General features: G+C 38.7%; 1 protein-coding gene across 2 annotated transcripts in view; it reads left to right on the forward strand.

Annotated features, from left to right (window-relative positions):
* coq8aa (coenzyme Q8A, genome duplicate a) overlaps positions 1-13,941 on the forward strand; it is a 70,591-nt gene extending 56,650 nt beyond the window's left edge. For both annotated transcript variants that reach the window (XM_034018380.3, XM_059025344.1), the window contains exons 11-15: positions 3,925-4,066; positions 5,507-5,614; positions 9,211-9,276; positions 9,773-9,859; positions 12,556-13,941. In XM_034018380.3, coding sequence (XP_033874271.1) covers positions 3,925-4,066; positions 5,507-5,614; positions 9,211-9,276; positions 9,773-9,859; positions 12,556-12,849 — 697 coding nt within the window. In that variant the 3' untranslated portion in view covers positions 12,850-13,941. The remainder of the gene's footprint in view (positions 1-3,924; positions 4,067-5,506; positions 5,615-9,210; positions 9,277-9,772; positions 9,860-12,555) is intronic.
* Positions 13,942-16,894: the final 2,953 nt, after the last annotated feature.

A 16,894-nucleotide genomic window follows, 5' to 3' on the forward strand; every position in this document is an offset into this window, starting at 1 on the left:
GGTTGTTGACCAGGCTCAGCTTGTCCAACTGGAGGGGCGAGGGCCTATCGTCCGAGGACAGCGATTGTAGCAGCATAATACATCATTTTCTGTCTGTCTTCAGATAGCTCTTTACTTTTTCCCCATATTGACTTATTGGTAATGAGAACAATCATAATATGCCTAAGAACGTTCACCAACAATCTAGCATTTGCTAGACTTTTCAAGAATTAGGTTCTGCATTATCATATTGAAATTTCTAACACCTTGTAGAAAATAATATCATAGCATCAAAGGGTATGAATACTTTTGAATTAGCATTTTTGGAGTTTAGCAAAAAAAATTGCTTAAATAAATAATTGTTTGTAGCTTTTTTCCTCTTCCGCAAAAGCAAAACTTTTCCTACAAAAGATTTTTCCTAAAATTCTTTGTTTTTGAGAGTTCTATTGGGTTATGTAAACTTTTGACTATATATATATATATATGTTAGGGATGACATAGGGTACTCGGGTATCCGGGTTACCCGGTTCACGATATTACCCGGTTCTCGACCTGTTGCAGCGGAGCCACTCGACTTGACCGGCTACACCAGTGGTTTTCAAGCTGTGGTACGCGTACCTTTACTGGTATGCGACAGGCTTGTCATTGATACGCGCCAACACTTTATGACGATGTGATTCCTCAAAACACAATGCTGTGTCAATCGCACCATCATGGATCAATCTATTTGTACCACTGAAGCACAGAGAAATGAGAAATTATAATGCAGAGCTCCAGACAGCGATTAAAACATTTCAGGGGTTAGGCACAAAAATGCTGCATCTCCCTTTTAAAAGCAAGTGTCAATATTTCCGAATGCGAGATGACGTCGGTCTGATTATATTTTTATATATATTTTTATATATATATATATATATATATATATATATATATATATATATATATATATATATATATATATATATATAGAGCTGTATTAGAAGGTTCGAAGGTTGCAGCATGGAGGTCTGTGGGTGTACAAATGGGATTACCGAGTGAAGATTAAATATACATAATTACGTAAATGAGATAATATATTTTTTTTTGAGCTAAACTCCACATTGAAAATAATTCTGCACCTGCTAATATAACGTAAGCATTTTTTTTTTTTTGATAAATTAACTACAGACAAACTTTTAAAAGATAAAGCAAAATGTTTTATTTGGTGTACATATATTATATTTTAACAGTTTTTAACAAATTTAATACAAAAAAGGAGGGGGGGGTGATTGTGGTGGTGTGGGGGTTACAATTAGGTTTTATAAAAAAAATATTTATAATGTTTCGCTCCTCAGTTTTGTCTTTTGTCAGTGTCTTCAGTTTTTTTTCCCGCTGGCATTTACTGTTTGTTGCTCAGCAACCAAAAGCCACAGTACCTGCAGCCGTGACGTAACAACGGACCGCCCACTGATTTTACCCTGCCGCGTTTGGTGTGAACAGTATTGCAGCGCGGCGCGCAAGCAGACGGCATGCACGCCGCATCCGGTGTGAACGCCCCTATAGTGATAAAACAAACCAACTCGTTTCGACACTAAAGTGTCTTCATCAGGTATATTAACACCAGCAGAATACATGAACCCCAGTTTCTTGCAACAGTTGTGATGATGACCAAACATGTGAGTACTGTTGTGTAAAAAAAAGTAACTTAAAATAAACAGTTGTTTAGGAAATGTAGAACAAGAACAGCAACAAATAAAAATACCGTTTCCAGGAATCTGGAAACTCTGTTCCTAGAAGGCCTAGAACCGACTCTGAATTATTCTACCCAGTCATGCTTAATATCTGTCTGTCTATCTATCTATCTATCTATCTATCTATCTATCTCTCTATCTATCTATCTATCTAAAAGAGTCGAGCAGCAAGGGAGAGAGAGCGTGCTTAGCCACAACAAGGTACTGAATCCCGGGGAAGGGGCAGGGAGAGCCGCCGGCTTTGCACAGGGCACACAGACACAGAGGGGACTTAATCAGAATCGAAGCTAAGAAGAATTATCACTTTAAAAAGCTACATTATTTCAAAATATGAAATAAGGAGAGAAAAAAGTGAATTAATTAAATTATCTCCATAGTTACTACTTAGTCAGAGCTCACTCCTTCCTCAGGCAAGGCTGACAGAGAAAATGGTGCTGAGCCTTATGCGTCACTCCTTATTCATCTCCTGGGGGCGTGTGACGCATACAGGGCTCTTAACCCTTTGCAGTCCGTTTATTCTGTGGCTGTCAGCTGGTCAGGTCATTTTTGTGAACAAAATAAAATTTCAGACCATGTGCTGTTCAAATTGAAATAAAGTGACTTTATTTGCTTAAAACAAGTAACAAAGCAGTGCAAGTCCAAAGGGTACTCTATACAAAGACAACAGTACCAACATTTTGAACAAAAATTGACAGAAATTATCTGTATGTGTTCATGGTATGGTACCTTTCAAAAGGTGGCTGCCATGAGCAGGTTTTGCAGAACCATACAATCTCTCCTCCCCCCTTTTGTCTTTCTGTCACTGCACACTGCACAGTCTTTGGTGCACTTTGATTCATTTTTGGAAATGAAATGTGGCTTTCCATTCAGTCTTTCATCTTTGTCTGTTGATGATGGACGACCACGTTTTCTTGAGCCAGGGTTGCGAACATTTCCCACCAGTTCTTGCTGGTGTAATCACAGATCACTGAAGGCTTGTCCAGCTCTTCAGTTGCTCGTCTCTTGATGGTGCACTGTACCTTCTCACAGTCACTGCCATGGAAGGTGCTCAACATGAGCACTAGCCTTTTGTCCTTCCATCCTAGCACCATGACCTTGTTGTCCTTGCTGAATGAGACTAATTTTTCTTTCAGTTTGAGGCCTTGCTTCACTGGTACTGGTAATCCTCTTCTGTTGGCCATTACTGTTCCAGTAAGGTGGATTTTTATTTTTAGCAGTTCCATGACCAGGTCTTAACCTGTGTAAAATCTGTCTGTAAACAAATGAAATCCATGTCCATTTGTTGTCTGCAGCAATGTTTCACACAGGTGAAGAACAATTCTTGATGAAAACGGAATGTCAGGTCTCAGCAGGGAGTCTGTTGTTGGGCTGCCAAAGTAAGGAACAATAGCAGAGACATAACCAGTTTCACAGTCAGCTAAAACAAACACATGCATCCCCCACTTGGTAGGCTTCTGAGGATTGTAGCACTTGAAGATAATCCTTCCTTTGAAGCCAACGGTGCTCTCATCAATGTGAATGTCTCTACCTGGGATAAATAGCTTGCGACATTTTGTGTCTGTGTAGCTGACCACATTTCTGACCTTTTGTCCTCTGCTAACAAAAGCAGCCTGAGGCACCTGGGTGGGGGAGGGCAAAGGTGCAGCATCCAAAAGATCTGCAAGAAACGTGATCTTTTGAATACATCTTTGAAAAACGGCATTCTTTCGGCCCATTCCTCTGGAAATATTCTTTTATGTCCATTTTTACATTTAATCCCATATTCAACAGAACACCAAAAAAATGCCTTCATCTCTGGTAACGTCACAGGTTTCCAGGAGTTCCAAGTAGAATTATGACGCAGCGGTCCTGTTAGTTTTACTCTTGCATGTTTATTGGTTTAATTTACAATTTCAGTAAACAAAGCTTTGGTGAAAAAAAATTGAAAAAAACTCCAGTGTAGTTCTCAAAGTAGTACTCCCTTGAAATCCCTTGTTTCCACAGTAAATGGGAGTTTTGTGAAATCATCTGCACTTACTGATGCGCATCTCCAAATGTTTGAATATTCCTTTATGACAAAATTGCAAAGATAATTGTAACTGCATAAACAGCATAGACCCACATTGTAAAGTGATAAACTGAGTGTGTAATTCAACAGGCTTTTGGCAGAATTTGAGAGCAAGGATCTGGTAAAATGTGGATAACATGGACTTAATGTTGGCTTGTGTCTTGTCAGGGAGTTGATGAAGGATCACCCTTTCTTCTACGTGCCAGCAGTCATCAATGAGATGAGCAGTCGACACATCCTCACCACAGAACTGGTACCAGGGTTCCCACTGGATAAAGCTGAGGATCTTAGTCAGGATCTCAAGAATGAGGTTATTATTATTATTATTATTATTATTATTATTATTATTTAGCAGACGCCTTTATCCAAGGCTACTTATAAAGACTACAGTGTGTTAACTGTGCATCAGCTGCAGTCACTTACAACGTCTCACCTAAAAGACAGAGCACAAGCAGGTGAATTAGTGAGTGAGCCAGGATTTGAACCGGGGACCTCCTGGTTAGAAGCCCTTTTCTTTAACCACAAGACCACATAAAAAAAGATTACTATTAAATATTATTTTTTTCCAGCCTTATTTTCTCCATCTGACCCTTTTCTTAAGTATCCCAGTGAGGGGATCATGTAAGGCATATGAAACACTCATACCATCACCACAAAATTAAATGCTTACAGGACAGGTCTGGAACTATTTGTTAATTTTACATTTCAGCAGAAATAAAATAAAGAAAATTGTGATGGTGTCATTTTGATACCTGCATCTTAGATGTTGGTAGGGGTACAAAAAAACTGTGTTGTACATTTATCCAGATTTCCAGGAAATCCTGGAAACTTATTACATTTTGCTACAAATAGCAACTGTGTTTAGAGCTGATTAAAATACCAGGTGGATTCTGGATATTGACTACATTTCAAACACAATTCATCCAGATGTAACTTCATCTGCTACATTGCTGCACATTGTATCTACCACCAACACCAGATTCTCACCAAACTGCCACTTTCTGGCTTGATCCCTTCCTCGGATGTATTAAAACATGTTTTAATGCTGTTTACAGTCTGCCTTATCTTTTGAGAAGTGTGTATGTACAGTACTTACTGCTGATACAATTTTCACGGTGTGCCTAATCCTTTGTCAAGACATAGCCTTTGGGGATTTTGAGGAATGCTACTTTGCACTTGGGTGTAGAAGATACAAGAACCAAATATATTGACTTGGAATAGCATTTCTGGATTTAGCCTAACATAAGGATTTGCACATTTTAATTGCCAATTTACAGTGACCTTGGAAATGATATTGGCAGTGCCAGATGCTTTTAGTCTGCTGCATGGTAGAGGAATAAACTCTAGTCTTGAGAAAGTAGAAATTGTACACATGTATTTTGCTAGTACTGAATCTAGGAACAAGGTTACAATGAGAAGTAAACAAGTCCCCTGGAGTTGGTATACTAGGGTAGCATTCAACTACACAAACGTTTGCAAATGTGTGTTCGTCAAACACTACTATACCTCATCAGTCTGTTACCCTATGTTTGCCATCAACAAATGTTTGCAAACTTGTTTTGCCTTTTTGTCTTGTTTTCTGATTACCCTGTGCTTGGACATTTGTCTTGAGATTCAGTTCCACACAACGTTGAAGTTGATCAGGAAACACCTCCTTTTTTTCATGGTACTGAGACCTTTAATGTTTTATTTATGTAATTGACATGTCATATTTATGTTTGTCTTCTATTTTGTTGTCCTAACTCTTAAGATCTGTGAAAACATCCTGATGCTTTGTTTGCGGGAGCTGTTTGAGTTCAGGTTCATGCAGACTGATCCTAACTGGTCTAACTTCTTCTATGATCCTCAGACACACAGGGTAGGTATTGCAACAGCAGCAGTTTCTTTAAAAAATGAAATACAGTTCTAATCTTACATAACAGAGCTCTACATTTAGATTTTTAACTATTGGCCCCTTGGGTCACTGAGGTAGTGTTTTTACTGGCCCAGATACAATTCTAACTGGCCTAATATATATAATATACAGTTGTAGTCATGGAAATTTATAATTTCTAGAAATTTCTCTCTAAAGAATTTTAGGAAAAGGTCTTTTGTAGCAAAAGTTTTGCTTTTGTGGATGAGGAATTCTTTTTACAAAAAATAGATGTCTACAATTATTTATTTCAGCAATTTGTTTGGAAAACTCCAAAAATGCTAATTCAGAAGTATTCATACTCTGATGCTATGATGGTATTGTCTACAAGGTGCTAGAAAGTTCAATATGATACTGCAGAACCTAATTCTAGAAAAGTCTAGAAAATGCTAGATTGTAGGTAAACATTCTTACAGTATAAAATGGTTAGGCATAGGATGATGGCTGTCATTACCAATAAGTCAATATGGGAAAAAATGAAGAGCTATCTGAAGACCTTAGTCAGAAAATGATTTATTGTCATAAAGCTGGAGATACATGACGATTTCCATGCATTTAAGTATCCCAATTTCAACAATTTTTATTATGAAGAAGTCCAAGACTCATGGTACTGTCGCAACGCTCCCTCGGTCTGGAAGAAAGAAGGTATTGTACAAGTAGAAGAATTGTGAGGAAGGTTAATAACAATGCAAGATTGACTGCCAAAGATATTCAAAGTGAATTGGCTGCAAGTGGGACTGGGGTTTCCATTTCAACCATAGGTCAAGTATTCCATGGTGAAGGTCTCAATGGTCGCAGGCTAAGGAAAAAGCCACTGTTAGGAAAACGTCACAAGGACAATCACTTAGTTTGCAAAACGGCATTTGAATGATGGATGTGAGTTCTGGTCAAAGGTTTTGTGGAGTGATGAAAACAAAAAATCAAGCCATTTGGTCACCCTGATAGTTGTTACTTTTGGAGAAAGTCTGGTGAGGCGTACAAAGAAAAGAACACCATACCTACTGTCAAGCTTGGAGGTGGTAATATACTTCTATGGGGCTGTTTTTCCTCTAATGGCACATGAAATTTAGTTCCAACACATAGTAAAATTAATTCCATAGCATACCAAAAGATACTGGCCAATCATCTGAAACCCTCCGCTACAAAACTTGGTTTAAAGTGTAACTGGACGTTCCAACACGACAACGATCCAAAGCACACATCTAAATCTACTTCAGAATGGTTAAAGAAGAATACAGTGAAGGTTCTGGAATGGCCTATTCAAGTCCTGATCTAAAGCCGATTGAGAATCTTTGGTATGAGTTGAAGAAGGCTGTGCACAAGCGAAGTGCTCGAATTTGAATGAACTGGAACAATTTGAATGGTCAAAAATCACTAAAGAATCATGCCAAAAGCTCATTGACAAATATCCTAATTGTTTATAAGAGGTTATTATTGCTAAAGGTGCCTCAACTAGCTATTAATTTCATTTTCCTTGTCAGGATATGAATACTTTTGAATTAGCATTTTTGGAGTTTTGCAAAAAAAAATGCTGAAATGAATAATTGTAGATATCTATTTCTAGATAACTTTTATTCTTCATCCACAAAAGCAGAACTTCTACTACAAAAGATTTTTCCTATAATTACTTGTTTTCGAGAAATTTCTAGAAATCATAAAAGTTGCATTGGGGTATGTAAACATTTGACTACAACTGTATATATACATACTGGGTCCATTTAGAGGGTGTGATTTGCACTTGGTATGGTTCAGTACGTTTGGGGTGGTGTGAACAACAAAGTCCGCTTGGGAAACAAACAGTACAGAGTCCACCTAAAGAGGTGGTCTCAGACCGTTTGGCAAATGCACAGATTCTGGTTCGCTTGCGAAACCTCAGTGTGAACAACTACGGGACTCGGTCCTTTGCACATAGGAAACAAACTATACAAGGTAACCTGACAGGGAAGTAAAGAAACAGCATCCCGGGGAGCTGCATTGTGCTGCATTGGGTTGCATTGATTTGCATTGAGCTGCATTGGGGTTACCAGACATCCTGGGAAAATTGATTGTCAGTTTTCAGCCTTCATTTTGTGTCCCAGTCGGAAACAGGAAATTGTTCCATCAACCAGGTTTTGCTATTGTATTGTATTGTATTGTATTGTATTGTATTGTATTGTATTTATTTCTTTATTTACTTTTTTTTTTTTGTTCAGCGTGCTCAGCAAGTTAATAGCAGAGTAATGTATTCGGTTGTGTTACCGCCATTCAGAAATAAAATAAACAATCTTAGGTATTATTTGTTTAACCATTCTGATTATGTGTATACCATATGTTTAAATGGTAATACCTGATCGATTTTTTAAATCTGGCTTTGTGTACATTTAATATATTTTGACTAGATGACAATATAAAGAAAATAATGAGTTGTTATCTGCAATAAATTCACCCAGTGTTTAATTTTTAAACTATTGTGTTATTTTACATACTGTTATTTTTGGCTTCAGAGTTGCTACGGCGTCAGTAAATTTAAAGAAAAAAAAAACCTCACAATTTTTCACTGTGGAAATATGGTCATTTCGGTTCCTTTGCTCACAGATAAGTGTGAACAGCAAGCACATTGATACATTGTTTCAAACCAAACGAACCAGACTGAGTCAGTTTGAAACGGACCCGGTGTGAATGCAGCCTTATATTCTTTCATGACGGTTTTTCATTTCTGTATGTTTCTAATGTGCACGGCAGTGCTACTCAGCTCTGGCCCTCAAGATCTATTCCAGTCCTGGTCTTTATTCCAACCAGGTCCTAAATTAGTTAATTGCCTCTTTAACAGTTTCAATTAACTACATTAGAATCTGTTTGGAGTAAAAGCCTGGACTGGATTGGATCTCGAGTGCCAGAGTTGAGTACCACTGGTGTCCAGTAACCAAAGAGAGCTCATGTCTTAAAAGAATAAGTGGCTAAGCGAAGCCTTTCAATATATGTTGTTGTATTAGTTCAGCCATTTAACATGCACACATTGGCGTACTTGTCAGAAAATGAAAATACTGTATTCAAGAATGTATGTATACAAATGATACTCATTTTTTTACAATCAAACCCGCAAGCAAGCTGTTACCATATGGGCACAGCACCGCTAAAAGGTTAACTGATTTATACTAATCCTTTTATGTTTTTGTTGTTTTTAAAAATAGGTTTGTAGATCCGTTTTTTCAGCTTTTTGGCACACTGGCCCATTTTCCTGGATTCACGAAATGGAAACCATGTGCACTATACTATATACATTATACAGTTAAAAAATGTTACTGTTTCCTGTTTTGGACTAAAGTAAAGAACACACAATGCATTCAAACTAATAGCGTTCAACATAACAAAACAATGTCAACAAAACAATTATCCTAAAATGCTTCCAATTAAGTAGGGTTTGGGATTTCCTCAGGATATATATATTTTTTAATTTCCCCAGATCTCATTTTGCTGTCTGTGTAATTATGTGCCAAAATGTGTAAGAGTTATTGCACCGAGTGTAGAATTAAATGTCTGTCTCTTGTGTTTCAATTCTAAAGGTTGCCCTACTAGACTTTGGAGCTACAAGAGGATTTGATTTGGACTTTACTGATGCCTACATAGAGGTGAGAAAGCACACATACATATAGGTCTGATAACTTTGCTGTGGGGTTGTTAAATTTGTCTTGTTTAGTTGTTGCAACCACAACACATGTAGTACTAGAAACTGAATGTACCCGCATCATTGTTGCATATTAATTGGCAGATATATTTTTTTGTTATTTAAAATCTGACATTATGGTGTATTCAGAAACTTTTTTGCAATTTAGGTAATTAAAATTGACCCCAATGCCAAATACCTCATGGAACAAAGCAGAAGGGTCAGTGGCACACAGAAAATATCATAGAGAAGAAGCTGTATTTTGCATGTACGACTCCTGGTCCTGTTGAGGAGGTTTAGCTTGTTAATAATACATGTGAGCAGTTATCATTCAGAAACCAGACAGGTGCGAGTGAGATGGCTGTTTGCATCTAATGACAGCAGGGAATGTAACAGCTGAGCTCAAAAAGACCGTTTTGATGTATGATTCATAGTGATCATTATCATCTTGAATTTTTCAGGTCATCAAGGCAGCAGCTGATGGGAATCGAGAAGCGGTGCTGAAACGGTCCGTAGATATGAAATTTCTTACTGGGTATGAGTCAAAGGTAAGAAGTGCTTAAGACATTAGATAAAAGAACCCACACACACTTTCATTGTAAAACCTTCCACAAACAGTATATAATGTTTGCAGTAAAAAAATGTCTAGATATAGATTAACTGGCAAATTTACAGTATGAATGTTAAAATTCATTCAATGTCAAAGATTCCAATCTATTTGTGAAGAGAAGATAATGGGATGCCACATGACTGGGCTTTGCTCCTGCATTTCCCAGGTGCCTCTACCTGTCCCGAGGGGTGAAGAGTAGATTTAGTCAACATCACTATCAGACTGTACAAATAAATACTAGTTAAATATAGCTCCATATAACTGCCAGCAAATGGAAGTCCTAAATGGTTACAACCAAGTGTAGCAGGCTTTATTTTGCGTTGTGTATTTTGCATCAGAATGAATCAGTCCTGGACCAGTCTTGTCTTACAATAGTCATTTATTGTCTGTATCAGATAAAAAGGCATGGAAGAAATAACCAATCTCCCCTCACAATACAGCCTCCTCCATCACACATATCACAAACTGGACTGCTGTGTATTAATTAGAAACACAACTGTAGATTATATCAAAACATAACAAATATAATCTCCTGAATATGCAACTATGTATTTAAACCATCATCTGCTTGTTCATAGAAAACATAAGTTAATAAAGTGCCCTAAGGCATAATGGTTTCCCCAAATACACAAAGACAGTCAGACACGAAAAAACGACAGAGACAACCACAGACAGATGGACAAGCAATTAAGAAGTAGCCTATATAGCAACTTTTTTTTTTAAGATAAGAAAGTGCAGGGTTGTCTTAGCCAAAAGTCCTGCAGCAATAAAACCGGTTATTCACATAAAACACTGCAGTCTCTAGCAGTTCAGTGGGATTGTAAATAAATATAGTCCCCACTAATTAGCATTATGCAATCTTTTATCCAGCAATGTTTTTCTTTAGACCCTGTCCACACTATGTAACCGGTCTTGAGAACTGTACTCAAAAACTTTAATTATTTCAGCTCAAAGCCTCCACACTAAAGTTCTGTTTCATTACATCATTCCACCATGCACTGTATTTCATCTTTACAACCCAGCAAATATGGAGCCCGTGCCAGTGGAAGACATAGCTCTTCTTAGCATGAACGTTATGGCTTTGTTTCTCAAAAACGCAAGGTGCATTTTATTATAATGTGTGCGTTTTTGTTTTGAACTCTGAAGTTCTCCTTGACCGATTTCATTGCTCCAGATATCAATGTGCCTTGATTTTGGCTCCATGATCCACGATTTTACAACAAGCCTCAGAAATTGTGTATGGTACAGCAGTATTGATAGTCGTTCTAAACTCCTTCAGGTGTCTGTACTGAGTACTGTAATTTGTAATGTCCATACATCAAAACATCAGAAAGCATTTTGGGATATTGGAGGATACACAAAAAAACATAGTTTGGTATTACAGCGTCCACACTTCTGACAAACCGCACTACCTGATGCAATCTAATTTAGAACCGGACTCAAGACTACCTGAGGTGGTTTCGAGTCTGGTTCTGAAGTACGGTATTAACCCTTTGCAGTCCTATGTTGGACCAGGTCCGACATCGCAATTTTCCCTTTCCAGTCCAATGTCGGACCGAGAAAACCATTCAATGGCCGAGTGAGACCGATAAGAGCCGAGAGAAGCCGGAAAAAAAAGGGGGGGCGTATCTCATGAATACTGATAGACCCGACATCACATAGATAACACGGACATAAACAAACAAGATAGCTGCTTCCGCATCCAGCACTCAAAGAACATCACATACATTTGCAGAGCTTTTTTTAGATGTTATAGTAATAAAATAACGACTTGGATCACATTATTGAGGAGTTTGGTGATAAAACGAGTTATCAAGAGATGATTTATCGGTATGTACTATTATTAAGAGATATTTGAACAATATAGCAAACAAGGGGTGGGGTGGGGCTAGAGATGCAGTACTGAGTGTCCTGTTGATATGCAGTGCCTTTTAAACCTGTTTTACTGTGAAAAAAAATACTTTTAAACAGCGCGTCTAAAATAAACTGCGCATGTGAAAATAAATTGGACCTGACGCGCTGAATAAATGGACCGCTAAGGGTTAAGCGCTGCGTAGTGTAGACACAAACCGTATTTAGCACTTTTAAGCCAGTTTAAAGACAACTAATACGGTTTAAAGGCATAGTGTAGACATGGCCTTAGCTTAACAACAACAAAACAGCTCCCAATTCAACAGCACCAAAGTCATGGTAGTATAATCTGAAAGTTAAAAATAAGTTAAGCACAAAAAAAGATCAAACCCATTCGAAGTTTTCTTCTACAGCTCCAGAGTCCAGTGGTCAGCCCACTCAGCTTTACTATAGCCCGCAACACAGTTTTGTCTCAGCAAAATACTAATGAAGCAAAAATATTCTGAAGGATTAATCCCAAGAACAGTTGTCAAAACTTCCAGTCGGTCCTTATTCCTCCTTATTTATCATTTTATTTAAACTGTCAGTTAGTTTGGTTTAAAGAAGAACACTGCTACAACTAAAATGTGCACCTGCTATGCTAGTCTGAATCTCTAATTCTCTGCCCCTGCTCAAATGTCACCATCTTAGACTAACCCTCTATTTAAAGGGACATAGCATCCTGGGCACATTTGCAGATCGCTACAAGATATAACCATAAGACTCAATGCTTTGCTATTATAGGTGATGGAGAATGCCCACGTCGATGCTGTGATGATCCTGGGGGAGGCTTTTGCATCGGAGGAGCCGTTCAATTTCGGCTCCCAAAGCACCACCCAGCGCATCCACAACCTGATCCCTGTGATGTTGAAGGAGAGGTTGACCCCTCCCCCAGAGGAGACTTACTCCCTGCACCGCAAAATGGGCGGCTCCTTTCTCATCTGCTCCAAGCTCAATGCTCAACTGTGTTGCAAGCACATGTTCCAAGAGGCTTACACCAAGTACTGGAGTGGAAGGAAAGATGGACCAAACAAGTGATGATGAAAAACTGCAGGCATGTTGTTTTTAAAAGCCCTGCCAGACTTCTCAACTGTCAATTGAATGTATCGTCTTGGATTTAATTAGGAAGTAATACCATCAACAACCAAAATCATGCATATGTTTGTCCGACAAGCCCCATTTAACCCCCCCCCCCCCTTTTTTTTAAGCTTTGAAAGCTATACTTATTAAAGGAGAAAAAAACTTAAAATAAATGGATCCATAAACAGCATTAAATGCATATACATGTAATGGTTATTTAAAGTTTGGTTAAGATGGGAGGAGAAAATGAATAGGCTACATCCATATATGGGCAAATACAGTTAATAAAGTTTATTTCTAATGTAATAATGTGTAAAATTATCAATATTTTCTACACGTCCCTGTTGAACTGCACATGTGGGGGCATGTTTAGAGTCTGAGCTTAGACTAGCTGTTTGCAACTTGGATGCACTGCAGTTACATCTGAAGTGACCTGTACCTATTAACCCCTATTACAGCAGTGCTTGCATGGGGTGATGGGCAAATCTTTATCAGAAAGTGATTCTAGGTTTTTAATTATTTTGGTGGTTGGTAATTTTTTTTTTCAACTAGTTTTTGTGCTCTCTAACTTGAAACTCTTCATAGCTCTGCTTTAACTAGGACTTAGTGACCCGTGACCAGGCTTCTAAAGCCTTGTGTGTGTTTCCTGGTAGTGATTTAGTTGATGTTTTTCAGCTTTGTATTATGTTTCATTATCAAGTAACTGAAAGTATTGAGCTGATTAAATAATATTTGTAGGCTGTGTTTTTTTTTTTGTTTGTTTTGTTTTGTTTAAAGGCTAGCTTCTTTAAAGGAAAGGGAAATATAATAGCCTTGATATGATTCATTTGATCATTTTACATAAGGATTACAAAAAAATGTTTTATACTTTGAATACAGTATGTACCAATTAAATTTGTATCATTGGGAATCAAGAGATTAAAAAATAACTGTCCTTTTATGACTGTTATATTACTTGATTTGTTCCCCCCGCCCCCACTAACACCAAGGTCCATATTGTATAATGTGATTGAGCAAATGTTACTCAAATAAAATGGAGGCCAAGGTCTACCACTCTGTCTGTCTGATTTTTGTGATTTTCAGATTTAAATATTGCCCGTCTCTTTGGACAGACACACTGAAATGCAAACCTTCCAGAACATTCTGTTCTGACTGACCCTAGATACTTTAACTTTAAACAATAATTCAAGCATCTGCCAGCCTGTTGATCTGTTTCTCTGAAATTATAACTTACATGTTCAGATTCAATAACTAGCGGTCAAATTGGCAAGTGAAATATACTGTAGTCTTCACTATAATTAGTGGTCATGTTGATGTGTTTTTTTTTTGTATTGTATCAAGCTGTCATATTTATGGTACTTGCAGAACTAATGTACGTGCAAGAGTATGTCAGTTGAATACAAGAAGTAATTTAAGTTAACCAGCTTTTCTTGTACAATTCACAACATGAAATGTATTTGAGTATAGTATATATAATGGCTTTGGGGTTATATTTCTAAAAACAAACTTGCATCCACATTTCACTTTAAAGCTAGATGGGTCTTCGGAAACACTGAAAAAGCGAGAGGGTTGTAGTATACACAGTTGATTGCTTTGGCATGAGATGCAATACTTTGTATGTGTATTGACCAAACATAGTTGTTAGCAGTTCAGATTTTTCCTGCAATGTTCTTGTATAAATATATCTGGATGATCAACCTGTAAACCTGCAAGATTTTAATCCTGGTTGGTATTTGGTTGGAACTGACAAAAATCGGCTCTTTATATAAACAGAGATGCACGTACTGCTAAATGTGTTCCCACACTAGGAAGAGCATGACATGACACTCACACCATGGAGTCTGCTGTTCTACTCAGGCAGGTACGATTCTGTAATACATCTTGCATTGTTGTTCAGCCCCAGCCTTTGCCATGCTACTGTACTCCTGAACCTATACATATCACTCGTTCAGTATTTCTTTCCTAATTTCCTGTTTAAAGGAAAAGTTTCAAATGTAATGACTGTGGGGTGTCTGCATTAAAATGGAGAAATTATTTTGGTAAATTTTTACTTGGGAGGTGGATTTTGTTTGTTGTTTTCCATAGGGTTTGTGGGGTATAATACATTGCTATTGAAAAAAAAAAAAACTGCTTTAAAATGAAATGTTTCTAGATTAGTGTATTTTTTAAATCAAAATAGAAAAGATTGTAATGCAAGCAATGGATTTTTGTATAATGCTTTCAAATCTGATTAAAATAAAATGCTTGTGAAAAATTTCTATGTGTGTGTGTCTGTGTGCAACACCAGCTAAACCAGTGGTCCTCAAAACTCGTGCCCATGTGTTGTGCAGCTAACATTATGGAATACTGCAATACTAATGTATTGGTTGGGGAACTACTGTAAAGTCATTACAGTGTACCACTATGTGCTTTCAAAGCTTTTGTGCCATTTGTTTAATTTGTCTTTAATGTCTTTTTTTTGTCTCAACCTCAGGGAATGCATGAATGTGCCTGAGATTAATTATTATTATTCTTTTTATTTTTAAACTAATAAGTGGGTAGCTATTCACTGGCATAAAATCACAGACCTCAGCACCATTTTTCCTTTCAAGATTGACCTGACTGGAGGAGCCTGTCAGATAAGTACTTGTTGCTTATGACTATAATTATAACTAATTATTGTGTTTTTACATAATTTATTTACGCTGTAATATATAATTATATATATATATATTTTTTTTAATTAATTATGCATATATTGTGCACTACAGCCTGTTGTTTCTTACGTCCCACAGTGGCCTTTTGCCCCACGTGAAGCCAGCAGCTTTAGTCGCTCCTTCCCAGGGATCAAGCAACGTAAGTCAGCTGACTTTGTGCTCTTCCCCCAGGCTGCCATAGCTCCGGTTGGAGTTATTTTATTCTTGTTTTGGCTTCTGGGGTTTATCCCTATGAGACATGCAAGGCCAGTCTGCCTGTTGAGGACAAGCACGGCACATGCTCTTCCTACCTGGCACGCAACAGGCACTGGTGAACCGCAGTTTTTGCAAGCTTTGTGCACGTTACTCCAAGCGCACGCTGGAGAAACATCTCTCCTGCAGCTCTACAGCGCGCTGTGCGTCTCACTCCTGCACAGCACTCATCCCCATCACCCTCTATTAGAGAGGTGGCTGCCTCCTCCCCCCATGGCTCTGTGCCAAGGGAGAGTGGACAACGCACCTGGGAAAGTAACCCACGCAGGAAGCCGTCCTTAAGGTCTTCCTCATCCTCCTCTGTCTCTCCTCCTCCTCCTCCAAGGGAGAGGAAGAAGAGTTGCTGTACAAGTGATCGGCGGACTCGAAGCAGATGGAGAAGCTCTGGGCAGCAGTTTCCCATGTTTGGTACCGTCTTCCCCGCATGTCCTCTTGGGGTCCCAGGGGGCTAAGGGCGTAGTTTTGCAGGAGGATGACATGCTGTCCATAGGTGCCTCTGAGGAGGTGGGAGAGCAGGAGCTGGCGTTCCCATCTGAGGACATGGAGTCAGACAGTACATCCCCTGCGGTTAAGTTGTCCCTGTCGGCAGAGCTACCACTGATTAAGAGGGCCACTGTAGTCTTGCAAGTGCCCTGGCCTACAGAAGATGAGACAAGGCAGTCCATCTTTGTGGACGAGATGATGCAGCACTCACTGCGCGCGGGGATCCACAAAGGAGTTGGTGCGCTTGCTTCCCAAGCGACCACCCCTGGTGTGCAAACTGGCGCCCTAGGCCCCAGAAACCTCCAAGACCGGCTGCCACAGGCCCGTTCTCAGGGAGCCATCTGGAATATTGGCGTCAGTGCACCAGAGACATCTGGGTGCTTACTACTGTTCAGACCGGTTACTCGCTGTAGTTAAAATACAGTCCCCCTCCCTTTCGGGGCATGACTGCAGCATCAGTTACCGACCCACAGGATGCCGTCGTGGTGTCGGGAGGTAGCAGCTCTGCTGCAAAAACGGGCTATTCATATGGTACACCCCCTCCAGTTGGAGGACGGGTTCTACTCCATGCC

This window comes from Acipenser ruthenus, chromosome 6 (assembly GCF_902713425.1).
Source record: "Acipenser ruthenus chromosome 6, fAciRut3.2 maternal haplotype, whole genome shotgun sequence".
Classification (NCBI taxonomy): domain Eukaryota; kingdom Metazoa; phylum Chordata; class Actinopteri; order Acipenseriformes; family Acipenseridae; genus Acipenser; species Acipenser ruthenus.